This window comes from Saccopteryx leptura, chromosome 3 (genome assembly GCF_036850995.1).
Source record: "Saccopteryx leptura isolate mSacLep1 chromosome 3, mSacLep1_pri_phased_curated, whole genome shotgun sequence".
NCBI lineage: Eukaryota > Metazoa > Chordata > Mammalia > Chiroptera > Emballonuridae > Saccopteryx > Saccopteryx leptura.
The window spans coordinates 99,392,547-99,418,388 of NC_089505.1; the positions used below are offsets into that span (position 1 = coordinate 99,392,547).

The 25,842-nt window shown below is 55.0% G+C and overlaps 1 protein-coding gene across 2 annotated transcripts in view; it reads left to right on the forward strand.

Annotated features, from left to right (window-relative positions):
- The window catches only part of EPHA8 (EPH receptor A8), a 35,267-nt gene extending 14,362 nt beyond the window's left edge, over positions 1–20,905 (forward strand). Inside the window, exons 4-17 of one of the 2 annotated variants that reach the window (XM_066375377.1) lie at positions 4,087–4,242; positions 6,083–6,418; positions 11,448–11,572; positions 11,651–11,813; positions 13,003–13,096; positions 14,354–14,421; positions 15,249–15,413; positions 15,612–15,797; positions 16,049–16,110; positions 16,655–16,864; positions 17,906–18,055; positions 18,145–18,335; positions 18,626–18,799; positions 18,939–20,905. In XM_066375377.1, coding sequence (XP_066231474.1) covers positions 4,087–4,242; positions 6,083–6,418; positions 11,448–11,572; positions 11,651–11,813; positions 13,003–13,096; positions 14,354–14,421; positions 15,249–15,413; positions 15,612–15,797; positions 16,049–16,110; positions 16,655–16,864; positions 17,906–18,055; positions 18,145–18,335; positions 18,626–18,799; positions 18,939–19,053 — 2,195 coding nt within the window. In that variant the 3' untranslated portion in view covers positions 19,054–20,905. The remainder of the gene's footprint in view (positions 1–4,086; positions 4,243–6,082; positions 6,419–11,447; positions 11,573–11,650; positions 11,814–13,002; positions 13,097–14,353; positions 14,422–15,248; positions 15,414–15,611; positions 15,798–16,048; positions 16,111–16,654; positions 16,865–17,905; positions 18,056–18,144; positions 18,336–18,625; positions 18,800–18,938) is intronic. The other variant, XM_066375378.1, reaches the window with a different exon arrangement.
- The last annotated feature ends 4,937 nt before the right edge of the window (positions 20,906–25,842 follow it).

Sequence of the window (25,842 nt, forward strand, 5' to 3'; positions counted from 1 at the left end):
CCAGGTCGCCTCACTCCAGAGCCCTGAGCTGCCTCTGTCCACAGAGCCCCACTTCCCTCCTCCCTGGGTAACACTCAGACTCAGATGGTAACTGGTTCCCCTGCCGGTGGGTATCTGCTCAAGGTCAGCCGCTGCCCCCAACTCTGGATTTAGCGAGCGAGCCCCAGCAAGTCAGTGGTTTGTCCTGTGTGCACAGAGGTGCAGCTGCCCATAGGAGGGAGCCTGGCCCCCCTGCCTTTGGGGTTAGGGCCTCATTCAGAGGCCTCGGGCACTGTTCCAGCCTCCTTATTGGACAGAAGCAGGAAGGGGAGCCCAGAGAGGGAATGCATCTTGCCCAAAGTCGCTCAGTGTGTCAGGGGCAGGGCTCTCGGTGGAAACCCCAAAGCCTGAGCAGTGGAATCTCCCAGGGCCAGGAAAGGCCAAGGCCATGCCCATTTCCTAGTGCCGTTGGCACATTAATAAAAAATAAGAAAGAGGTGGCAAAGCAGGGTTAGGGCATTATAGCATATTTTGAATTTTACATTAGAATCACAATACAACATAATTACGCCAGTTGCAAGATAATTACAGGTTTTATAAAATATATTAATTCATAGTGCACTGCAGGCAGTGAGGTTTAAGGACGGAAGGCCAGTTCTGAGTCGCAGGAGGAGAGACTGCCCCTCCCTGTCAGCGGGCTTCTGTGACGGTCTGAGTGACCTCCTTTAAAGCAGCAGCACGGGTTCAACAGTGAGATACACAGACGGGGGCCCAGGCCCGTATCCCCAGCCTCCACCCCCCTTCGTGGGCAGCCTGAGAGTGGGGAGAGGGTGACCTTCTCGGATCTGGGAACAGATGGGGGTGCATTTCCTGGGCTGCCTGAGGGGGTTCTTCTCAGAGCTCTGTTCCCCCTGCCCGACCTGAGTGGGACCTCCTGAGGTCGTGGGGTCCCTGACCTTCTCCATTGGGCGGCTCTCTGAGCCAACAGAGAGGAGGGGCTGGGACTTTCTAGGAAGGGGGTCCTCACTTGCTCAGCAACGAGCCCCCCCACCCCCAGGCCTGCAGAAAGGGCGAAGCCCACAGTGATAGCCACCCTCCCAGCCCCCGGATTCTCATTTTGCAAGTTTGACCCTCATGGCGCCCTTCAGAAGTGGCTGGGCAGTGCTTGATTTCGCAGAGAAAACCGTAGAGGCCAGGAGAAGGGACATACCTGGTCACAGTGCTCTTTAGAGGCCTCACTGAGACTGCCCTCAGACCTCGGAGACCCACAGAAGGATGTCAGAGCCATGTGCAGCTGGCCCAGTGGACCAGTGAGGAAATGGAGCCCCAGAGAGGTAAAGTGACTGGTCCAAGTGCACACAACTAGGAGTGGTTGACTGAATCAGCTTCCCTACCAGGAAGCCCCCCAGGCCTCATGGTTCTGACCCCCCCCCCCCCCACTCCAGGGAGAGGAAGGACCTCTCGGAACATCCCCCGATAGAGCAGCAGCCCAGAGTCTGAAGTCCCAGCTTCCGTCCTTCCTGTCACCTGGACACAGAATATAAATCACCCTCCGCGGCCCTAATCATCTTTCTATAAATATCAGAGTCTCATTTCAGAGAGTGGAGCATGAACGTGGAGCTCTTTTGCCTCCTGACCGTGTTTAAAATCTGATTTAGAATTAATTTCCTTTGGTCGTCCACTGGTGGACACCTTATTTGTCAAATCTCGAGCTCCTCGCTCACAGGGGAGAAGAGAGAAGTGGCCCGGGCCTCCGGCAGCTGCCGGCCTGACAGGCGGCCTGGGCAAGGTGCCCTCGGCAGGGGCAGGAGCCCTCCTGGCCCACAGCCCACGCGGGCGCACGCGGACTCCGGAAGCGCCCTGGGTCGCCGGGCAGGGCAGGGCCCCCAGCCCAGAGCTGCTCCATCTGTCTCGGCCATTAATTCCCGGCTCTGCCTCCAGGTCTTTGGGCTCCCTGAGGCCTGGTGATTAGTATTCTTATTAAAGATTATTTTATTTCATCGCATGGATTAATCTGGCCATGACACGTTTGAGCCATATGGGTATTAGCGGAGTGTGTGAGAACCGCCCACTGGCGAGCAGCAGAAGAGCAGGGCCCTCTCCAAGGCCTGGACTGCGCCCCGACCTGGGTTTGCGTTCTAGCTGGGGGTGGGGGGGTACTTAGGGCAAGGCACTGAAGCTCCCTGAGCCTCTCTTTCCTCTGTGCCAAAGAGATGTATTAATGCCAACTACATAGAATGGTAATAGTAAGTGCTAAACACCGTCCTGGCATGAATTCACGTGTATGCCTCCACGTCACACTACAACAGCCCTAGGAGCCCCGTTTTACATGAGGAAACTGAGGCCCCGCAACATGCCCAATGTCACTTAGCCTAAGTGAAGAGTTTAGACAAGGAAAGGAACCCCGGCACCTGCAGTTCTCATCTTCACTGACAGCACTAAGGGTCAGGGACTTGGTGAATGAAGGCTATCGTGACATGCTTCCTTCGTGTCGTCCATCACACCACGAGGTCGCGGCTTGCGTCCTTGACTGCCCCTCACTGCTCAGAAAAGCCCCTTGAGAGCGGGACCAGCTCTTACTGAGCGCGGGTCCGTAGAAGCTCAATAAATTTGGGTGAAGGAATAATTGAGGGACAGAATAAGCAAACAGTCCCTGAGGTGCCGATCGACGTGGATCCGATAATTACAGTGAGGATTACTGTCATTCAGTTCAACAACAGATTCAACAAATATTTGCTGACCAAGTGCAAAGCCCGCTTCCTGGGCTCAGAAGGAAGCTCTTAGGCTGTGTCCAGGATTGGGCCTCGGGCGGGGCTGGGGCTTCTGGGAAGAGGAGGTGAGTTCACAGTGTATCAGGATGCCCCACAATTCCAGGCTCCCAGCCCCAGTCAGGCACGAGCCCTCTAAGGGGCCTCCCCAGACGGGGTAGGGACAGTGTCTCAAAGTTGAGGCACATTTCCTCAACTCCCCGTTCTAGAAGCCCCTCTGGCCCCATGGCCTCTGAGTCTCTGAAGCAATTTGGGGACATTACCATCTCTCCTGATTTCAGATTTTCTTTCAGGTTAGTAGAATTTTACAAATTAACCTAATTTTAGCTATTCCAATAAAGAGATATGATTTTTTTTTTTTAAATGACATGATATATTTACAAAGGGAGCTCCTCTCAAGCCCTGAGTTTTCCAGAACTAGACTTTAGGGGAAGACAGTCCCGTGAGCCTCTTGGTGGTCCCTGTTACCGAGGAGTTCAGTTCCGTGGGTGGAGCTGGGAGCTGCCTGGCTGGTGGTATTTGGTTCCCCTGAACCCTGGGGTCTCTCTCTGCCCAGAGCAGGTAACGGTGGGATTAGCTCATTTTGAAAACTCCTTCTGGCATTGGCAACTTCTGGACCAGGTGCGAGGTAGGAACTTTGAGATGGCATATAGCAGTCCTAGGGTCTTATTCACAAGGATCTGTCCACGAGGACCTTCTGGTCTAGGAGGAGAATCAGACAGATAAATAAGGACAGCCGTGGTGTTAGTTAGTGAAACAAAGCAGGGACTGTGGAAGTGGGAAGGGGAGTGGTCACTTTGTGTGTGTGTGCGTGCACGTGTGCATATGGAGGTGTGAACAAGTCCAGAAAGGCTTCATTGAAGAGATGGTTGAAAGAGTTTGACAGGTTGACAAAGGAAAAAGGCACAGCATGTGCAAAGGCCCTGAGGAAGGAAACAATCTGCTGGGTATGAAGAATGACCAGTCCTTTACCTGCTGCGGTGGGTGGTATCTCAGGAAAGACCAGTGTCCTGTGAAGGACAGAATCAGGCTGGAGACAGGCCTTGGTGGGAGAGGCTGTTGGAGGAGGCTGTTCCCTGCGCCGACTCTGGGGCTGGGACTCAGGTTCCAGGGTCCCAGCCTCAGCTCTGTCTTAGACTTGCTGTGCAACCCTATGTAAGTCAGAGGTCCTCTCTGTGCTTCAGCCTCTTCCTTACAAAGGAGGGTAGGACCGGGTGATGCTAATGATCTGTACCTCTGTCCCTTGGGGACCCTCCCCCCCACCCAGGAAGCCCTGGGTCAGAGTGAGAATTGTCCCCAAGACCAGCTGGCTTACCTACAGCCACCTCCTCTTCCACAGCCTGTGAGCTGGGCTTCTACAAGTCTGCCCCCGGGGACCAGCTCTGTGCCCGCTGCCCCTCCCACAGCCACTCTGCAGCCCCGGCCACCCAGGCCTGTCGCTGTGACCTCAGCTACTACCGCGCAGCCCTGGACCCTCCGTCTGCAGCCTGCACCCGTGAGTACCATCCCTGTACCCCAGAACATACATAAATAAGGGATTCTTAGGGGGCATGTGCAGACGTATGTGCACATCTGGGTACCTGTAGGGGACTCCTAAATCCCGGTAAGCTTGAATGAACACACCTTGTGAGCTCAGCATGTGCACACCTGGCCCTGCAGGGAAGTGTGTGCCCGGAGCAGGTGTGGTTTTGTGCAGGTGCCCTGGGTACCTGAGGGGACTCTGAAGGAGTCTGGCGTCGCACCTCCAGGACTGCGTGACTGTCTTCATTTTCTGCTGACAGGGCTCCTCCATTGCCTCCTGCCCCCTAAACTGAAGGGACCTCTCACCCTTCTGTCCCACCTGGGGTGGGGGGCTGCAGTCAGCTCAGCCCACCCCATTTGCCAGCCCTGGGCTCTTGTGGTGGGGGGAGGGGTACTTCATACCGTTCTGACTGATTTTGCCCCAGAATTTACCCCAACCTGATTCTCGTCATTCTCTCCCCCCACCTTCTTCACCACCCAGCCCCAGGCTTCCTGCACATGGCAAGTGAGGGCCTGAGTGTATTCGTGTCACTCACACGTGTGCACACGCGCACGCACACACACTCCCTCCCTCCCTCCCTCCCTCCCTCCCTCCCTCCCTCCCTCCCTCCACCATTCTGCCCAGAACTGTGCATTTACCCTTGTGGGACCTGCCAGGGCAGAAAGGATGGCTGAGTGACGTGGGGACCACTCTGGGCTCCCAGACCAGGTGAGCACAGCTCTGCGTGGGTCCTGGACGTTCGCACTCAGCTGGTTGGACTGTGGTCAGAGGTGGATTAAGGTCGGTTGAGGCCCCAGGCACAGAAGAAAATATTGGGCCCTTTAAAAAAAGAGAGAGAGGGAAAATAAAACTACATGTTAACCATATTTTTAAATAAATAATAAATATTATGTACTACTAATGTTAAAATTGCACATATGAAACCAAACTTGATGTCATTAGAAAAAAGTGGAAAGTTGGGGTTTTGTGGGGCCCTTCAGAAGTCGGGGCCCAGGGCGCGCCCGGTGCGCCCGCCGTGAAATCCGCCTCTGGCTCTGGTTTCTCTCCAAATCCACAGTTCAGGTGCCAGAAATCTTGAGACTGAGCTTTTAGTATTCCATACCCTTCAGGTGCTGAGCTTCTCTGTGATTCTGACATTCCAGAATTCTGTCTACTTAAGATCTAAGGTTGCCTTCCTGGGATTCTGAGAGTTGGAATTCTGTGGCCCAGGGGTCTCCACAGCCCCCCTCCAGGCCTTCCTGGCTCACGTCCCACCCCAGGAGCCCACCCCAGCCCCACCCATCTGTCCAAGGTCCTTGTGCTGCCCAGACTGGGGCTCTCATCTTGGGGGAGGGGAGGGTGGGGGACACTCGCTGGGCTTCCTGGGGCCTCCACGCGCTCTAGCCTAGAACACAGTGGCATTTACATTAAATTCAGCACGGGGTGTGGGGGGGTGTAAGAAGTAGAGTGTGGGACACAGATGACGGGCATTTTACCCCCAGGAGGCTGCTGTGGACAACCCCTCCCCGGGCAGTGCAGTCTTTCTCAGACTCGGATGAAAACTTTGGGAAGCACAAACCCCAGGACCCCTGTGGTCCAGCAGGGGAATGGGGGCCTTAGATTTCTGTGCCCAGACTCTGACACTGTGGTCCCAGGCCAATGACAGAGACACTGTCTGTGCCATTGGGGAGTCTGCAGAGGATAGAGTACATGTGACCTTATCCTTAGCGAGCCACAGATATTATGGGGGAGCCCCTTCTCTGGTCTGATGGGAGGATGCTGGACCACCCCAAATAAATCCCCTTTACCCCACCTGTCACTCTCTGCTCCCCAGGGCCACCCTCAGCACCAGTCAATCTGATCTCCAGTGTGAATGGGACATCTGTGACCCTGGAGTGGGCCCCCCCGCTGGACCCGGGTGGCCGCAGCGACATCACCTATAACGCCGTGTGCCGCCGCTGCCCCTGGGCGCTGGGCCGCTGTGAGAAGTGTGGCGGCGGCACCCGCTTTGTGCCCCAGCAGACGAGCCTGGTGCAGGCCAGCCTGCTGGTGGCCAACCTGCTGGCCCACATGAACTACTCCTTCTGGATCGAGGCTGTCAACGGGGTGTCCGACCTGAGCCCCGAGCCCCGCCAGGCTGCAGTCGTCAACATCACCACGAACCAGGCAGGTAGGCGGAGACGCTCCGTCCCCCGGCTGCTCCGGGCCCTCGCCCTCCCGGGTGACCAGAGCGCCGCCCTGGGCTCGCTGTGGCCTTGAGCTAGGGCCTCCCTCCTCTGGTCCTGCCCTCCTCACCTGGACCTGGGGCCACAGGCTCCCTTAGGAAACTAGAGCCTGGCCATTGATCCAGAAAGCACAGAGACAGGCGATCGTGGCCACCGCAGGCCTGGTTCCGAACTCTGCCTCTCTGCCTCTGTTTCCTCCCTGGTGCCCTGAGATGCATAGCACCTGCCTCAGGTACGCTCACGAGGCTTAAATGAAGAAAACGAAAGTGCTTAGCCTAACACCTGGCCCATGTACGTGCTCAATAAATGTCATGAAACAAATGAAATCACTCTGATGATCTTTTGCCAGAACAGCTGCCCCTGGTGCCTGGGTGGATTTGGTCTCACTGGTTTGGACAATAGCCAGCCATTTATGTATCTCTTTCTAGCTTGTTTTTGGGCTGAATTTAGCTCCTGGAACCTCTTTCTTTCCAAATTCTGGTGTGTCCTGCCTGTTGAGTGACAGCGTGACCTAAGAGTCCACTGCAGAGCTTCCCTGTTCACAGCCACGCCCACACACGCCCTGGACCCCTCCCCACAGCTCATCCTGTCTCCTCCCCGCGCCACGCAGGTCCAGCCGGCACCATTCTCACCATGTCACAGCGGAGGAAACTGAGGCACAGGGTGCCACCCAGTGTCACCTTATAGGAAGTGGCAGAGCCAGGATTTGAACCCACATCTGTCTCACTCTTGTTATTTTGTTGTTGTTTTTTTTTTCCTGAAGTTAGAAGCGGGGAGGCAGTCAGACAGACTCCCACATGCACCTGACCGGGATCCACCCAGCATGCCCACCAGGGGGTGATGCTCTGCCCATCTGAGCTGTTGCTTCATTGCAACCAGAGCCATTCTAGTGCCTGAGGTGGAGGCTACGGAGCCATCCTCAGAGCCCGGGCCAACTTTGCTCCAATGGAGCCTTGGCTGTGGGAGGGGAAGAGAGAGACAGAGAGGAAGGAGAGGGGGAGGGGTGGAGAAGCAGATGGGCGCTTCTCCTGTGTGCCCTGGCCAGGAATCGAACCCAGGACTTCCACCCGCCAGGCCGATGCTCTACCACTGAGCCAACTGCTCCCTTCTCTGGGCCCAGGGCCACCACTCCCTCCAGAGCTTCATCCATTCAAGAGACTCTCATTCCACCAGTGTTTGTGGGGCATCCATTACATGCTGAGCTCTGTGCTGGTGAAACAGTAAGGAACAGACCCTGTGCCTGATGCTTGGAGCCCTGACTTCACCGCCTGTGGCGAACGGCTGACGCTGTGGCTGGCTATTTGGGTGTGGAGGATGGAGCAGAGAACCCAGCAGCGCTCAGACACCAATCAACACACTCCAACATGAAAAAGAAAAAGCTCCCCTGAACCCGGTCTCCCTTCCAGCCCCCAGACCATTTCTCTACACGTGAAAGCTTCCTGAGAGAGCATTTGTGCAGCCATATCTGTGCCCTCTCCCCTCTCTAGGCGTCCTGAGCAACGCCGGTCAGGGGCTTTTCCCGCCTGTCCACAGAAGCTCAACACCCGCAGGCAGTATGGGTATTTGCCTCCCTGCTTTTTTCTCTTTCTTGGACTCTTTTCTCTTGCCTTCCATGTCCCGCCCCCTCCTCTAAAGGCTGAGGACCCCGGGCTCTTCCCAGACCCTCTTCCCTTTCCTGTTCACCCACGTCTATCTTTTCTGAATGACCTCTGGCTTTGAATCCACTTTTACCCCCAAATTTATGTCACTGGCACAGACCTCTCTCCTAGGGTCCAGCTGCCCACTCCCATCTCTACTCAGATGTGTTTTATACAAGTAACCCCCCAAAACTATACCTCGTACAGGCCCCCATATTAGGAAATGGCACCCCATTCATGGGGTTGCTCAAGCCCCAAACCCTTGACTGTCTCGTGCCACATTCGTCCACCGGCCAGTCCCTCTGGTCTCCCTTCAATACGACCATCTCCACACTCAGTCTCTTTAGTCTGCTATCTTAGTCTATCTCAGTCTGCTCGGGCTGCCATGACAAAACACCCAAGACTGGTGGATTAAGCCACAGGAAGTTATTGCTCACGGTTCTAGAGACCAGAAGTCCAAGATCAAGGTGCTGGCTGATCTGGTTCCTGGTGAGACCCTCTTCCTGGTTGTAGATAGCTGCCTTCTTGCTGTGTTCTTACATGGTAGAGAGAGAGAGAGAAAGGGAGAGAGGAGAGAGAGAGAGGGAGGGAAGAAGAGAAGGAGGGAGAGAACAAACTCTGTGGTATCTTTTCTTATAAAGGCACTAATCCCAACATGAGGGCCCTCCCTTATGACCTCATCTAAACCTAATTACCTCCCTAAGATCCCAGCTCCAATCTTCACATTGGGGGTTAGGGCTTCAATATGCTAATTGGGGGGTGGGGCACAATCACATCCATCTTCCATCATGTGTCGCCCGGACAACCACAGGAACCCCCCTCCCGCCTTGCTGGTAATTGGTTTTCACTTGAATGAGCTTTAAAAATACGAGTTTCCCTTTCTCCACATCCTCTCCAACACTTGTTATTTCTTCTCTTATCGGTAACAGTTATTCTAACAGCTGTGAGGTGGTCTCATTGTGGGATTTATTTTCCTTATAACTAATGATGTTGAGCATCTTCATATATCTGCTGGCCATCTATCTTATGTCTTCCTTGGAGATTTGTCTATTCAGGTCCTCTGCCCATTTTTAAATCAGACTGTGTTTTGCTGTTGAGGTATTCTTTATTTTGGATATTTGGATATTAGCCCCTCATTAGCGGTATCATTTGCAAATATCTTCTCCCATTTGGCTGGTCACCTAAATTTATTTAATGATATTAACTGACGTGATCCCAACAAATTTAGTTTAAAAAAGAAAAAAAGGTGAGCTCAGGTCATATGTGAGCCCTTTAACAATTTCAGCCTGAGCTCGCATATAGTGGACCCTCCCAGGACCCATAGGGACTCACACAACTGCCCGCCTGCCTGTCTAGCCTCACCCCATCTGCTCTTCCCTGCTCACTCCCTTTCAACCACACTGGCCTCCGGTTCCCATCCCTGAGCACACCAAGCCCTTCCCCACCCAGGGCCTTGACCTTGCTTCTCTATCGCAGCGACGTGCTCCTCCCTGTAAGGGCCCCATGGCCGGCTCCTTCCGCCCTCAACGCCACCGGCCTCCCCACCCCTGCCCTGGTCATCCCATCCAACCTTCCCTGGCCCTGTGGGCGGGCCTCCCATCACCACTCCCTTTCATGCCTTTCATGGCACTCCACCCACCAGCGTGTAAGCATGCATCCATTTGCTTCCTCGTTCACTGTCTCCCTCGTAGACCACAAGCTCTTGAAGGCTGTCCTGGTCGCTGCAGTTCCCCAGGTCCTAGCCCAGTGCCTGGCCTATGGTAGGCAGTCAGGAAATCCTCGGGGCATGATAGAGGGGACACCCTCAGCCCTGGGGTGAGGGCCTAGGGCAGGCAGCAGCCCTGAGCAAATGGCCAGGTTTGTCCTCCGGGACCACCTGCTCCTCCCACTGCCCTCATCTCTTCTCCACAGCTCCCTTTTCCTCAGCCCCCTCTAGTGCCCCCCATTCCCTCCCCACCTTGGAGCCCTGATCCGCCTCTGTCTGCCCCGCTCACACCTCTTGCCTTAGAAACTTCTTCCCCTTTAAGAGGCATTAGTATTCCTGCCTCTGTGTGTGTCCATTGCATACAATAGTCTCATCTGACCCTCACCTCCTCCTGGCAGAAGGTGCCCTCTAGCTTAAGCTTACTTGCCCCCTGGATGGGGAAGCTGCTGCCATGAGACAGTGATGGCCCCAGCCAGCAAGAAGGGGGCCCAGGCTATGGGGTCACCTATGTCCCTCCAAATTAACTCTGGAGTTGCTTCTTAATTTTTCATGTCAAAGTCATCAACACCATTTACTGGGCACCTACTGCAGTAGCGTGGGAGGGGGAAGGGGGTCTATCATGCCCCAGGCACCAAATGGTCTCCAAGCCAAACAAGAAAAGCTAGTAGAAGGGGAGGAGGGCGCCAATAAAGTGTCATGCCCCTGGGCGCCAGTTGTGTTGCTAGGCCCCTGACCTACTGTGTGTGGTCCCTGCCTTCAGAGGACTGCCAGGCCAGCCGGGAGACAAGATGCCCAGCTATGAGGCAGGTGGGGAACACAGGAGGTGCAGGGTGAGCAGAGGGGAAGAGGAGGCCCGCGGGCCGGAGGGACAGGGAGGAGGAGGACGCACCCCTGCGGGCGCGTCCCTGTTTGGCTGTGGTTGGGTCTCTAGCTGACACTTTGCAGCCGACCCCGCCCTGGGATAATTGCACTGGACACAGGAGGGAGGGCAGGGGTGGGTGGGCAAGGGAATGGGTGAACTGGGCAACGAGTGTCTTAGTGTGACTGCGAGAATACTTGAGCTCAGATGGACCGGACTCAGCTCGTGTCCCTTCCCACAGTATTCTGAGCTGCCCCGGTCATACCTCCAAACCCAGCAGTGAGGGTGCAGGTTCCTTCCATTCATGCCCTCCCTCCTTTCTTTTCTTCCTCCTTCCTCAAGCACTCCTGAGAACTGCCCCACAGAGGGTGAGAGACATGGAGATAGAGATGCCAGGTGATGGGGCCCCAGGGTGCACGAGAGCAGCCACTTGCTGGGGCCGGTGGGCCCTCTACTCCCTGTGGAGTGGAGGGACCGGGCCAGAGAGGAGGAGGAGGAGGAGGCAGTGAAAACTGCTGCCCCCAGGCCTTGTCTGGGTTGAGCAACCCCAGCATCTCAGACCAGAGACAGGCTGTGCAGAGCCCTGGTGACTAACCAGGGCAGCAGCCTATGCTTTGCCAGGAGGACTGGAGGGGACTGGCCCTCCTGGGGCAGAGGCAGGACAGCCAGCAAGTTGAGCCTGGCCCAGGTAGGGCCTGGGAAGGGGTGGGACAGAGTCCAGCCCTGACGATCACTCATCCACCCATCTGATCAAGGCCGGCCTCCCTCCCTAGCGCCGTCCCAGGTGGTGGTGATCCGCCAGGAGCGGGCAGGGCAGACCAGCGTCTCGCTGCTGTGGCAGGAGCCAGAACAGCCCAATGGCATCATCCTGGAGTACGAGATCAAGTACTACGAGAAGGTGCCAGCCTGCGCAGGGAGGAAGGGGGCGGGGAGCCAGGCAGGGGTGCCCTTGGCTGACTGCCCCTCCCGTGGACAGGACAAGGAGATGCAGAGCTACTCCACCCTCAAAGCTGTCACCACCAGGGCCACCGTCTCGGGCCTCAAGCCGGGCACCCGCTACGTGTTCCAGGTCCGAGCCCGCACCTCGGCGGGCTGCGGCCGCTTCAGCCAGGCCATGGAGGTGGAGACCGGGAAACCCCGTGAGTGCAGGGAGCGGAGTGGGGAGGGTCAGGGAGGGGCGCCAGACCCTGTGGTCAGAGGAAGGGAACTTGCTGAGCTGGTTGCCTGTGCTGGGTTGGCATTGGGGGGGAGGAGGCTGGCATTTTTACAGCTGAAAATAAGTGACCACAAGATCTTGAAGGCTCGTGGAGAAAGAAAGTGGCTTGCCCAAAGCAACCGAGCTCGTCACAGCCCATACACACTGGCTTTTACTAAATAGCAGGGTGACTGGTAGGCATCATGATGCCCTTTGCTAGCGTGATAACCTTACCATTGCCCCAGAGACCCTTTAGTGGGTTGGCATTATCCACACCCCCATTTCACAGAGCAGTCAAGTGAAAGGTTGCCCAAGGTTGCCCGGCAAAGCAGGATTTGAACCTGCTTTGTTTGGGGTCAAATTCTGTGCCCCTTCCCCAGTATCACCCTGCCTCGGCCTCCTGCATGGTGGCTCCCGCAGTGTAGCCATCCGCAGCGCCAGGGAGCTGTAGGAAGTGCTGATTGTCTGAATCAGAAACCCAGGCGCTGGGTGCACATCGATGTAGGTTTGTATCAAACCTGCAGGGTCATGCTGAATACACTCAAGCGGGAGCACCCCTGGCCCCATCTCTGGCTGGTCGCGGTGGTGCCAGGAAAGAAGGTTCCAGGCCGTTAATGCCCCAGCTCACCGGCACTCCCTTGGCGCTTGTGTGTCTCCATTGCTCCCGGGTCTGACAGCACGTGGAGACTGTCTAGGGAGGAAGCCCGCCCCCGCTGCGTGCTGTGGCTTTGTGTTGGGAACCTCAGGTTTCTCTTCGGTAAATGGAAGATAATATCTTCCTGGAAGGCGTGTGGGAGGGTTCATTGAGACTGGAACGTGCAGCTCTCAATGGATATGTTTTACTCATATTACAGGTGAGGAAACTGAGGCTCAGAGAAGTCTAGTGAGTCTCCCCAGGTCACAAAGCCCCAGGAAGTGGTGGCACCAGGCCGGGAAGCCAGGAAGCCTGAGGCAGCAGGGTTTTAAAGGAAAATTTAGTAGAGGGGAGGTGGGTTCAAAGGAGGAGGTAGCCTGTGGCCCGAGTCAGGGCTGATTCGCAGCCGAGGAGGTTGCCCCCACGCAGGCCCAGGGTGGGCGACCAGAGCCCTGGGCCTGAGGCCAAGGCTGAGAGGCAGCCCCCGTGTCCCCCGCAGGGCCTCGCTATGACACGCAGACCATCGTGTGGATCTGCCTGACACTCATCACAGGCCTGGTTGTGCTTCTGCTCCTGCTCATCTGCAAGAAGAGGTGGGTGGTCCTGGGCCCCAGGCCTCAGCCCCTCCCTGGAACGCTGTGTCTCCTGCCCGTGCCTGGGGCGGGGCTCACAGATACCCTGTTCTTCTTTCTGCCTCCTTGGAAGGGACACTCTTCTCTTGTCTTCCATGCCCTGGTCCCCACTCCCATTTTTGTCCACATCTCTGGCCGGTCCTCCATCTCTGCCAGGCCCTCTTCTGCAAACGATTTCCAAAAGCTGGGGACCCGGGGCTTGTCCCAAGGAGTTCTTTCTTTTCTGTTTACCCAGGTTCAGCTTTTCTGAGTGACCTCATCAGGGCCCGTGGCTTTGACTTCCATGTTCATGCTAACATCCACAAATTTATGTCAACAGCGCAGACCTCTCCCCTGAGGTCAGGTCGCTCTCGCTCATCTCCCCTCAGATGAGTTTTTGACAAACAGCCCCCAGACCTGCACTTCCACAGGCTTCCCCGTCTTAGGATACGACACTGCCATTCATGGGGTTGCTCAAGCCCCAACCCAACTTGTCATCCTTGACTTTCTCTTGGGCCACCTCCATCCACCAGCCAGTCCTGCCGGGTCTCCCGTCAACATCCACCTCCACCTCACTTGATCCTAATGACACTGAAGTGAGGTAGCAGTTCTGACCTGGTTTTGCAGGAGAGTCAATTGGAGATCAGAGCAGTTAGGCCACTTGCCAACAGATGCCAGAACTGGGACTTGAACCCAGGTCTGTTAGCCAATGAGACACCAGGCTCTTAGTCACTCCCCGATCTCCTCCTCCTCCTCCATTCCAGAGGAGTGGGGATGGGATGCCGTGCCCGTGTGGGCCCAGGATCCCAGGCAGCAAGAATCGTAGAGCTCCTCCAATAGAGGGAGAAGCTGAGGCCCAGGGAAAGGAAGGGGCTTGTCAAGGTCACACCGCAGAGCCGGCACCAGGAGCCTCATCGCTCAACCCTCCACCAGGGGCATCTCCATGTAAAGTGGGGCTAATGACACACAGAATTTGCTGGGAGGGCCATGTGGACTCAACTTTGTAAATTATGAAGGGTTTATCGATACCAAGGACATCATAATTCAGCTGAGTTGAGAGCCTAAGGGTGGGAACTCCTTCCAAACAGGGGCAGGGGCTGGGGCTGGGGCTGGGTGTCAGGTGCTGCCCCGAAAGGGGCAGGGGAGTCGAGGGGACGAGTCCGGACTGTCCTCTGCGTGGGGGCAGGGCTGGGACTGGGGAGCTGTGGCTCCGGGCAGAGCCGTGCCCATTCTCCGCAGGCACTGTGGCTACAGCAAGGCCTTCCAGGACTCGGACGAGGAGAAGATGCACTATCAGAACGGGCAGGGTGAGTGTCGGGGCCCAGGGCTCTGAGGACACAAGGTCACGGTGGGAACCAGTGCTGGTCGCAGGGTGGTAAGGGGAAAATGTGCCCACAGAAAACACCGGAGCCTCAGAGATAGACAGCAGGTCATCACAGAGACCCGAGACCCAAAAGGTGTAGTGCCATTCACCTTTCATGGGTTCACAGACCGCACTGAGGAGGCCAGGGACCCTCTCCCCAGGGAAATGCACAAATGCATAAATGCATGGGCTCACAATATTGCATACAGTTTCAAGAAGGTTCATATATTCCTGGACAAGAACCCCTGCTAAAGAGTACTTTCAGGACCCTGCGGAGACCCCAGAAAACAAGGCAAATAGGGGGATGCCTTCCTCCAAACCCCACTGTGCCCCTGTAGGCATTCATCTCAGTCATGGAACTGGTTTTCACTGAGCCTGAACGCAGCCTCAGAATCCTTCTTAACACAGTTCTCTAGAAAACCATTTTCAATCAATTCAAAGTCAATACTTGGGATGAAATTGTTTTCGCCACATTCCTATGCCAGAACAATTTAGAAAGATCTTAGGACTCTAGAAGTGACCCCCAAAATTGAAAGACATGCTCCAAATTTACTGGAGACCCCACAGTCCCATAGAGACTCCAGAGCTACTCCACAGAGACCCTATCGTCACTTGGCAAGCACTTACTGGGCACCTAGTGTTTGCCACTTCATCCCGAGATGCCTGGAAACACACCTCATCCTACCCTTAGATGTGCCCCAGGCCCATGGGATGCTGGGAAGGAAAGTCCTCCTGGACCCCACTGAAAGCCCTTCTGCCCTGGCCCCTCAGCACCTCCACCAGTCTTCCTGCCCTTGCACCACCCCCCGGGAAAGATCCCAGAGCCCCAGTTCTATTCAGAACCCCACACCTACGAGGAGCCGGGCCGAATGGGTCGCAGTTTCACCCGAGAGATTGAGGCCTCCAGGATCCACATTGAGAAAATCATCGGCTCTGGTGAGTGTCAGGGCTCCTGGGGGTGGGGACTGCATGGAGGCGTGAGCAGGGCAGAGGGCGAGAGGAGCTGTGGAACCCGGTGTGGCCAGGCCCACAGGGGCCCTCCCGTGTGTGAGGCTGGGGGGACGCGGGCGTCGCAGGCTGAGGGAAGAGGGTCCCACTGCCCTCCCCTTTGCCTGCCCCACTTGGGGTCCGCAGGAGAGTCGGGGGAAGTCTGCTATGGGCGACTGCGGGTGCCGGGACAACGAGACGTGCCCGTGGCCATCAAGGCCCTCAAAGCCGGTTACACGGAGAGACAGCGGCGAGACTTTCTCAGTGAGGCGTCCATCATGGGTCAGTTTGACCACCCCAACGTCATCCGCCTTGAAGGCGTCGTCACACGTGGTAGGTGGCAGGGGAAGGCAGCCTCAACCTGCAGGGATCTGGGTCCATCCCCACACCACCCTTCCCTGCCCAAACCCCTGGCTCACATCCCTGGGAAGGGGGCCCAGAGCCTGGGACCCCAGGGGGAACCCTAGGCTCCTCGGACCCTCGGTACTGACCCCGCTCCTGATGGGGAACATGGTCCTGGGGTCTCAGATCAGTATCCTGGGTTCCTCCACCAAGAGCCACTGCCTCGCCGTCCCCCTCCCCAGGCCGCCTGGCAATGATCGTGACCGAGTACATGGAGAACGGCTCCCTGGACGCCTTCCTGAGGGTGCGTGCCCGCTCCACCTTGTCCGGGCTGGGAGAGGGAAGTGCAGCTTGGGTGCTGAGAGAGGATGTGGGGCCACCAAACACCCCTGGGAGCTTGGACCCAACAGCCGTAGGGAAGAGGGAGCCAGGTACCAGGTCTTCACATTCAGACAAACTGCCTGTTAGCCCAGTCACTAGAAAGTCCCTGGGTTGCATGGGGACCTGCTGCCCAGCCATTGGCTAAGAAGGTGCCTCGGTTGTGACCCGGGCACCCAGGGACCCACCCAGACAGGAGGCATGTTGGGTGTCGTGGAAATCCTAGGTTCCCAGCCCTCCTTGCCGTTTACGTGCTGAATACTCTTAGGCACATGGCTTAGCCTCACTGGGCCTTCATTTCTTCTGCAAAATGGATAAACTGTCCTCGCTGCCCCACCGGCCTCTCAGGGTGGCTGTCAGTGTGAATGAGACCTTGGGAACAAACCGTAACCGTCACATTCTTTCCAAGCAGTGAAGCACTTTGCAAACTGCAGAGAGCCTTCCTGCAGCTCAAACCGTGTCCTCTGCAGACTCACGACGGGCAGTTCACCATCACGCAGCTGGTGGGCATGCTCAGAGGTGTGGGCGCCGGCATGCGCTACCTCTCAGACCTGGGCTACATCCACCGTGACCTGGCCGCGCGCAACGTCCTGGTTGACGGCAACCTGGTCTGCAAGGTGTCTGACTTTGGGCTCTCACGGGTACTGGAAGACGACCCTGAGGCCGCCTATACCACCACGGTGCGTGACCCCTCCCCTTTCTGATAGGCCCAGGGAGGGGCAAGGTGGCACAGAGGGCGACCCCCCCCACACACACACACACCTGTTGTTCAGTGAAGTGGGCAGTTTCTGGGTTGCCTTCTACCTAAAGCAAGCCCGGCCTCTTCTCTGCATCTCAGTTTCCCCCTCTGGGAAATGGAAACCACCTTGCCTCCCTCTCTTCTATCTCTGGGTGGCTCTGGACCCCAGGGCTGGTCCCCACTGTCACTCGCTGGGGGATTTTGGGAGAGTTAACATCTCTCCGAAACACATCCGTTTCACATCTGTCTCTAAACTTTGGCTAAGTACGAGCATTTTCCAGATGTCTTCCCTGGGGACTTGGGCTTTCCTGGAGGTAGCTGAGGGGTAGCTTTAAAGACAGGAGGCTGTGTGGCAGGGGTCCGGGCCCCCATCCCTGCCTCAGTCAGAACCTTCCCTTTGCATCTCGCCCACTGAGCCTCCAAATAAGGTTCTAGATCAGGCGTCCCCAAACTACGGCCCGCGGGCCGCATGCGGCCCCCTGAGGCCATTTATTCAGCCCCCCACCACACTTCTGGAAGGGCCACCTCTTTCATTGGTGGTCAGTGAGAGGAGCACTGTATGTGGGGGCCCTCCAACAGTCTGAGGGACAGTGAACTGGCCCTCTGTGTAAAAAGTTTGGGTACCCCTGTTCTAGATAGAGAAAGGATTTGTGAACCTCCCCCAAACAGAGAGAGAGGAAGAAGAGAAGGAGGGAGAACTCGTCCATGGTCTCTGAGCTTCATCCCTTGCTCAGGCATTGGCTCCTTGACTTTATAGTTACTGAGCACCTACTATGTGCCAGGCACTCACACAATCTTTCATTCAGTCTTCACAATAGCTCTGTGTGCACGTCCCCCTGACCAGTCCTCCTCCCCAGGCCCCTGGCCATGTCTCCCCCACTGGACTGCTTAACAGGACCTCAGCCTGGGAAACGGGACCCCAGGGTTCAGCTCCCTGGCTCAGGCTAAGGAGAAGCCCTCAACGTTCCCGTGTCCGTCGCAGGGAGGGAAGATCCCCATCCGCTGGACAGCCCCTGAGGCCATCACGTTCCGGACCTTCTCCTCGGCTAGTGATGTGTGGAGTTTCGGTGTTGTCATGTGGGAGGTGCTGGCCTATGGGGAGAGGCCCTACTGGAACATGACCAACCGTGACGTGAGTGTGGGACCCTGGCCGGGCAGAGGCAGTATGGGGCCTTGGAGGGCAGGGCAGTCTCGAACCCAGCACTGTGCTCCCCCTGCCAGGTCATCAGCTCTGTGGAGGAGGGGTACCGCCTGCCGGCACCCATGGGCTGCCCCCAGGCCCTGCACCAGCTCATGCTCGACTGTTGGCACAAGGACCGGGCTCAGCGGCCTCGCTTTTCCCAGATTGTCAGCATCCTTGATGCGCTGATCCGCAACCCTGAGAGTCTCAGGGCCACGGCCACTGTCAGCAGGTGCCTGGCGCCCACCCCAGCTCCGCCCCAGCCTGGATGCCCTCCTAGCATTGCCCTGACTTGGCCCCAGCCCCGGGACAGCCCTGCCCTGCCCTGCCCCCTGGACCAGACCCAGCCTGAGCCCTCACCCTGGGCCTTCCTCAGCCCTCTCCTTCCAGCCCCTGGGTCAGGCCTCTCAAACCCCTTGCCCACTGCTGAGCCTGGATGGAGGCTGAGGGTAGCTAACGCCAGGGTCCCTGAAGAAGGCAGGGGCCCTGGCAGAGCCCTTACCAAGGACTCGTGTGCCTCAGGTGTCCGGCCCCTGCCTTTGCCCAGAGCTGCTTTGACCTCCGCGGGGGAGGGGGTGGCAGCGGGGGCCTCACCGTGGGGGACTGGCTGGACTCCATCCGCATGGGCCGCTACCGGGACCACTTTGCCGCCGGTGGTTACTCCTCTCTGGGCATGGTGCTGCGAATGAACGCCCAGTAAGTGGTGGTCCCGTGGGGGTGGAGGTGGAAGGGGAGGGTGGGGGGCCAGAGGCAGCTTCAGGGAATGAGTATGTCCCTGTCTCCATGGCTCCCCGCCTCCCAGGCCAACCTGGCCGGCACCACCCTTCCTTCACAGGGATGTGCGTGCCTTGGGCATCACCCTCATGGGCCACCAGAAGAAGATCCTGGGCAGCATCCAGACCATGAGGACCCAGCTGACTGGCACCCAGGGGCCCCACCGGCACCTCTGACCAAACCACGCCAGCCTAGGTCATGCCAGCTGTCAGAGGACTTGCAGGTCTGGCTGGCGGTCAGGGCTGCCCCAGGCTTCCGTCCCTCCTCCTCGGCTGCCTTCCTGTCAGGTGCCAGTGAGGCCGAGGACTCCACCACAGGACCTGGAGTTACCAGGGGTCAGGCCACCTGGAAAGGGATCCCCACAACAGAGGGCCTTCTCTTTCCCGGATGCTGGGGTCTTCATGCCACTGAGCCCAACAGAGATGTCGATCACCTGCCTCTGTGTGTGTGAGAGTATGAGTGTGTGTGTGTATGTGTGTGTGTGTGTGTGTGTGTACACACGTGTGCTCCTGTGCTGTATGGGATGTGTTCCTATAAAGTCACAGGACTACGTGTGTGTGTGTGTGTGTGTGTGTGTGTGTGTGTCCACCGCCAGGTCCCAGCATGGACATGTGCTAGTTAGGGGACCTCTGATAAGTCATTAAGACATGTACACATGACTGTGGGTGGCATGTCATGAATATGGACGAGTGTCACAAGCCTGTGAGCAGGGATCTTGGTGGGACTCTGCTCACTGGATGCGAGTCCAGGTCCCAGCACCCACAGGGACTGGAGAGAGGCTCGCGCCCACCTCCTCCAGGTCCGGAGGCTGGAGCCAGGGGCCACTTCTGAACCGCACCAGCAGCAGGCCCACCCTTGTCTCCTCCCGGGTGAGCCCACTCCCGGCTCTATCTCAGGTCCGAGCCCTCCCTCTAGCGGGTGGGGGGCCACCTGCAGCCTCCACCTGGCTTCCACCGCTGCTTCAACAGGAACACAGGGTTTCCGGCCAGCCCCTCTGGCCACCTCTGTATAATGATCATCACTACAGGGTACATGAGATGCCCTCAGCTGGACTTGGCTGCCTGGTCAGAGGCCAGGAGCTACCAAGTTCCCTCTTGTCTGTGATGCCCCTCTACAGCCCAGGGATCCTCACTTGGAAGTCCCTCTGCTAACCTCACTGCTCCCCAGCCCCGTGCCTAGAATCAGGGGCTGGAAGATCCTAGCTTTTCAGCCCCACGTCCACTGTTCCTGCACCATCTAGGCAGACCAAGGGAGTGTGTCTTGTCCAAGGTCACACAGCAGCCAAGTTTCCGAGCTGAGCCTCCTGCCAGGGCTCTCTTCCCTACACCAGTCCACACAGACAGCTGTGGGTAGGAGGGAGATTGGGAAGCCCCCCACTCAGACAGAACCCTCCCTTACGGCCCACCAGGGTATGTAAATATCTGTTTTCTACCAGGTCAGAATATTTTTCCTCACTCCTGACAATGCAAAAATGGTCTTCAAAGCACATAAAAAGCACGCAGGGTGAGAAAGCTCCATCCCTTGGGAGGCTGGCAGGGCCCAAGAAACCCCACCGGGTAGGATGCTGGGTACCCCCTGCTGGCCCCAAGGGAGGGGCAGGCCCAGGCCCACCCCCTGCCCAGCCCTCCCTGTAGCCCCAGCTATTCCGCGGAAACACCAGCACTGAGCCCCCTCCCCCTCCTGCAATAATTGGGGAGTCTCAGCCCCGCCCAGGTGCCGCGGCCAGCTCTCTACACCTCTATATGTTACTATATAGTCGAGCTGTTCTTCCTTCCTATGGAAGTTGGAAACATGGTCAAGACACGATCTGGGGAGGACCCTGTCTTCCTCCCATGCTCACCCCACTCTCACCCAGCTCCTGGGCTCTGGATCCTCACAGGGGGACACAGTGGGGCTGGCACTTGCAAAAGTGTGTCCCCGCCTTCCCCTGTGAGGTGCCCCCCCCAGGGTCCCTGGGGTCTGCCTCCCTGTGCTCTCCATCGTGAGTGTTAACTTGCCCACAATGAAAATAAATTCTGCCTCATCTTTGCCTGTGTCCCCCACTTTTTCCCCATCTGCACAACCTTGACATCCGGTAAGGAAGGGGTAACTTTATGCTGTGCACCTACTTAACACATCGCATGCACTCTACCTTTCCGGTCTTCTCCTCTCTCCCAGAAGGTAAGATTCAAGTGCCCATTTTATAGATGGAGACACTGAATCTCGTAGAGGTCAACCCCATCCTACATCAGGTTCTGAATCGGAACCCAGGTTTGTCCAACTTGAGCCCACACACCACCAGGAAGCACCCACCCCTGTCCCGTATTCTCTCTTCCCAGATGTGCAGACGGTGCTTAACACTGGAGCACGATCCCTTGCATCTGGCCATGCCCTCGCCTCTGGTTCTTCTAGGGAAGGAGAGATGCCCCCTGGAGGTGGAACGCATGAGGAAGAAGCATTTCATGGGAACAGCTTCCTGGGGACCAAGGGGCCCACTGAGAGATGAGTGCTGTCGGGCGGGGAAGGGAAGGTGGAGTGCAAGCATATTCCATAGTTACATCAGGAAGCTGAGGACCCATCTCTGCTCCAGGAGGGAGGGGACAGCAGCAGGAGCCAGGGTGGTGGCTGCCATCAGAGGCTGGGCAGGAGACAGGGGCAGAGCCGAGTCCAGCTGTGTCTGTCTGAGTCAGTGGCACAGACATTTGGGGACGATGTCCACGAGTCGTACTGACGAACGAGTAAATGACCCCCGGAAGCCTTTCTCGCTAAGGGAAGGGCCTTCGGTTCTGCACCTCCCGCAGATTGGTAGAGTGGAACGGGGAGAAAACATTTTTAGCGTGTCCTTGCAGTCTCAGTAATAATCGGGACAGCCCTAAGAGGTTAGTAGTATTGTCTCCATCTTACAGATGGGCAGTCATGCTGAGAGGCCGCTGTCCCGTGAAGCACGCCACCCCATAAAGCTGAATCTGTCGGGTTTCAAGTCAGGTGTGTTCCTCCCCGACACTTCAAACTATTCCAGGCCTTCTCCCCATGGAGGAAGAACATGTCACTACACATTTCTCTCCCCTAAGAACCAATGATCAGAGCCTATTGAGTACCTACTGTGTGCTGCGTGCCACTGGGGATACAAAGAGAAGGTGACGCAGCCCCTTCTCTCCAGAGGCTGCGACTAGGTGGAGATACAGACTGTACAAAAGCAGCTTCCCCAGTGAGACCTAGTGTGTAAGTGTCCAGGAAATGGTGTTAGAGGGGAGAGAACCTGGAAGGCTAAGGACTTCCTGGAGGAGGAGACACTCATCAGGGCACTGGGGGATGAGAAGGGTTTGGAGGTTCGTTTCCTAGGCAGCCCCCTGTGCGAGGATGGACTGCAGACGAGAGGATGCCTACGGCCGGAGGGAAAACAAAGCCTGTCATGGGTGGGAAGTCTCCCTGTCGTACAATTGGCTAGCCCCCCTCCAAGCTAATCTGTAGATTTTATTTCTAATAAAATTTGCAATGGGGTTTTCTCTACAACTTGACAATTTCATCCCAAAATGTGTATGGAATAATAAAGAACCTAGAATAGCCAAGATCATTTTGAAGAAGAAAGGGAAGGAAAAGGAAGGGAACCTCACCCCACCAGATATAGGTAATTACTACAAACTTCAATAATGAAAACAGTTTAATTTAGTCCCAAGAATAGAGAGGCAGATGAAAAAGAATGGAGAGCCAGACCAGGCAGAGGTGCAGTGGAGAGAGCATCGGCCTGGGATGCTGAGGACAGGTTTGAAACCCCGAGGTTGCAGGCTTGAGCACAGGCTCACCAGCTTGAGCGTGGGATCATAGACATGACCCCATGGTTGCTGGCTTGAGCCCAAGGCCGCTGGCTCAAGGAAGGGGTCACTTGCTCTGCTGTAGCCCCCCTGGTCAAGGCACATATGAGAAAGCAATCAATGAACAACTAAGGAGCCGCAACAAAGAATTGATGCTTCTCATCTCCCTTCCTGATGTCTGTTCCTGTCTGTTTCTCTCCCTCTCTTTTTTTTTTCTCTCTCTCTCTCTCGCTAAAGAATGGAGAATATACCTAGGAACAGATTCAAATATATATGGGAGTTTGAAACATGACAAGGGGTAATGGGTGACGTTAGGACAATTAAATTCCCCCTGGAAAAAAGGATAAAATTAAATCCCTACTCACACCCCTCACAAAATAAGGTCCCAGTGATCAAAGTCCTAAATGTAAAAACAGACTATAAAACTTTAAAAATAAAACAGGAAAATAACTTTATTAAAAAATAGACAAATGATAAGAAAAAAATGATAATAAACCTTACTTTATTAAAATAAAAACTTCTACATGACAAAAAATAAACTTGTTAAAGCCATGACTGAGAGAAAAATATTTGCAACCCGTGTAACCAACCAGGAGAGAATTCATTTCCAAAATAAAATTACTTCAAAACTTCAGAGAATCAATTTACCAAAACATTCCAAAGCTTTAGGAAAATGAGCAGAAGATATGAACAGACAAGTAACTGTGGAAGAAATTTAAATAGCTGATAAAGATATAAAAAGATTCTCAACATCTGTAGTAAAGATGGGCAATGCAAATCAAAACAATAATGAAATAGCATATTACACCAAATTGATCGGCAAAATTAGTCTATAACATTGGTATTGACAAAAGTGGAGGGGGCGGATAGCGATGTTTACAAACTGCCGGTGGAAATGCAAATTGGTACAACTACTTTGGAGAGCAATTTGGAAGCACTCAGTAAATTTTACGATGAGCACATCTAAAACCCAGCAGCTCCACCTTAGTTTCTGCCTGTCTTGGGTTCCTAAACAGCGCCTGGGATCCTTGTGCAGGTGATTTATTGAAGGCGAGCTCCCACGTGAAAGAGAGAGTGGAAAGCAGATAGGGTAGGAGGAAAAGCTAAGCAATTATGTGTTCTCCATTGGAGATTCGCTTCAATCAGATGCCGCAGAGAGGACTGGGGCATTAATAACATCAGAGAGTTGATCCTCCTTGAGGCAAGCGGGCCAGTCATTGTCTCTGTGCTGCTCCATGGTGCAGGGGAGGTCTTACAACTTCCTGGGCAAAGAGGTTCCCAAGAAGGGAGCAGCTATGACTTCTTAGCAGCCAACAGCAGCTGGTGAATGAGTACACCTGCAGGTCAAAGGAGCCTGGGTAGGGCACCTACACTGTTTTGTCTGCATCCTTTTTCATACTCGTATGCAAAAGATGCATGCCCAGGGATATGCATTGAACCGTAGTCCGTAATAGAAAAATGAGGAGCCGCCTAACTGCCTATCAGCAGGCAAACAGGAAAGTAAACTGCCTGGTAAGTACAATGAGCCCTGGTCACATAGCTCAGTCGGTTAGACCAGTGGTTCCCAACCTTTTTTGGGCCACGGACCAGTTTAATGTCAGAAAATATTTTCACGGACCGGCCTTTAGGGTGGGACGGATAAATGTATCACGTGACCGAGACAAGCGTCAAGAGTGAGTCTTAGACGAATGTAACAGAGGGAATCTAGTCATTTTTAAAAAATAAAACATCGTTCAGACTTAAATATAAATAAAACAGAAATAATGTAAGTTATTTATTCTTTCTCTGCGGACTGGTACCAAATGGCTCATGGACCAATAATGGTCCGCGGCCCGGGGGTTGGGGACCACTGGGTTAGACTATCATCGGATACACCAAGGTTGAGGGTTCGATCCCTGGTCAGGGTACATACAAGAATCAACCAATGAATGCATAAATGGGTGGAACAACAAATTGACATTTCTCTTTCTCTCAAATCAATAAAGAAAAAAGTTTTAAATAAGTATAATGAAATCATTTATCAAGGTTAAAATGAATGAACTAGGTCAACATGTACCAATATGGGTAAGTCTCCAGAACATAATATGGAGTAAAAAAATAAATGACAAAAAAAATATGTACAGTACTATACCATTTATTTAAACTTTTAAAATATATTTAACAATAGAATTGCAGGTTTTGAATGCAGAACTGGATCATGGCAGTCCATGCCTGGAGCAGATAAGCACCAGTTTTAGCTCAAGCTACCTCGGGGAAGAAGGGAAAGGAAGGAAGGGGTGTTGAGCTGTCTCTACACTGTTTCATTTAGTTTCTTATTAAAAAAGAGAGGTCTCTGAAGCAAATATGGCAAAATGTTAGCGCCCATTTGATCTTGTTGGGCATATATGTGTCTGTTACATTATTTTCTGTTTTCTATATGTTGAAATATCTTATAATTAAAAATAAAAATCCTTAAAAAAACCACAAGGGAGGGGTCCAGAGGGCTGCCCTCAGGAATCTCAGTGTCCCCTGAGAAGTGGGCAGTGGCCCTTCCAGGAATGTGGGGGGAGAGTGCTGTCTAGGATGCTGGACCCCAATGGTGGAGGCTGGTTGCGCGGCAACAAATCAGAGGCTCTTTCTCCAAACTGTGTCTTAAATCTAACTTTTACGTCCACCTGCCCCTCATCCGGGCGCCAGCGCCACCTCTCTGTGGACGTCTGCGGAGCCTCCTCACTGGTCTTCCTTCTTCCTCTCTTGCTCCCCGCAATCCATTCTCCATAAGCAGCAGGAGGGATCTTTTAAAAATATAAACCGGATCATGCTACTTTTCTAGTTTTAACCCTCCCAAAACTTCCGATCAAGTTTATAATGACGTCTGAGATCCTCACTTGGCCTAAGACATCCTACCTGACCCGCTCCTGCGAGCCTCTCGGCCTGTCTCCAGCTGTCTCCCCCTCACTCATGCCCTTCCTTTTTCTTCTGGAATGTGCCAGTACTGGGCACTAGCTCCTCCCTCTGCCTGGATGCTCTTCTATGTCTGCAAAACGTTCAGCCCAAATGTGACAGCCTCCCACCTGCGTCACTTTCAACCATGTTGACCAGTGTTACTGTATCTGTAACACTTAGCACCAGCTGAAGTGATCTCATTTATTGTTTATTTAGTTATTTTATGCCCCCATTATTCAGTATGCTCTA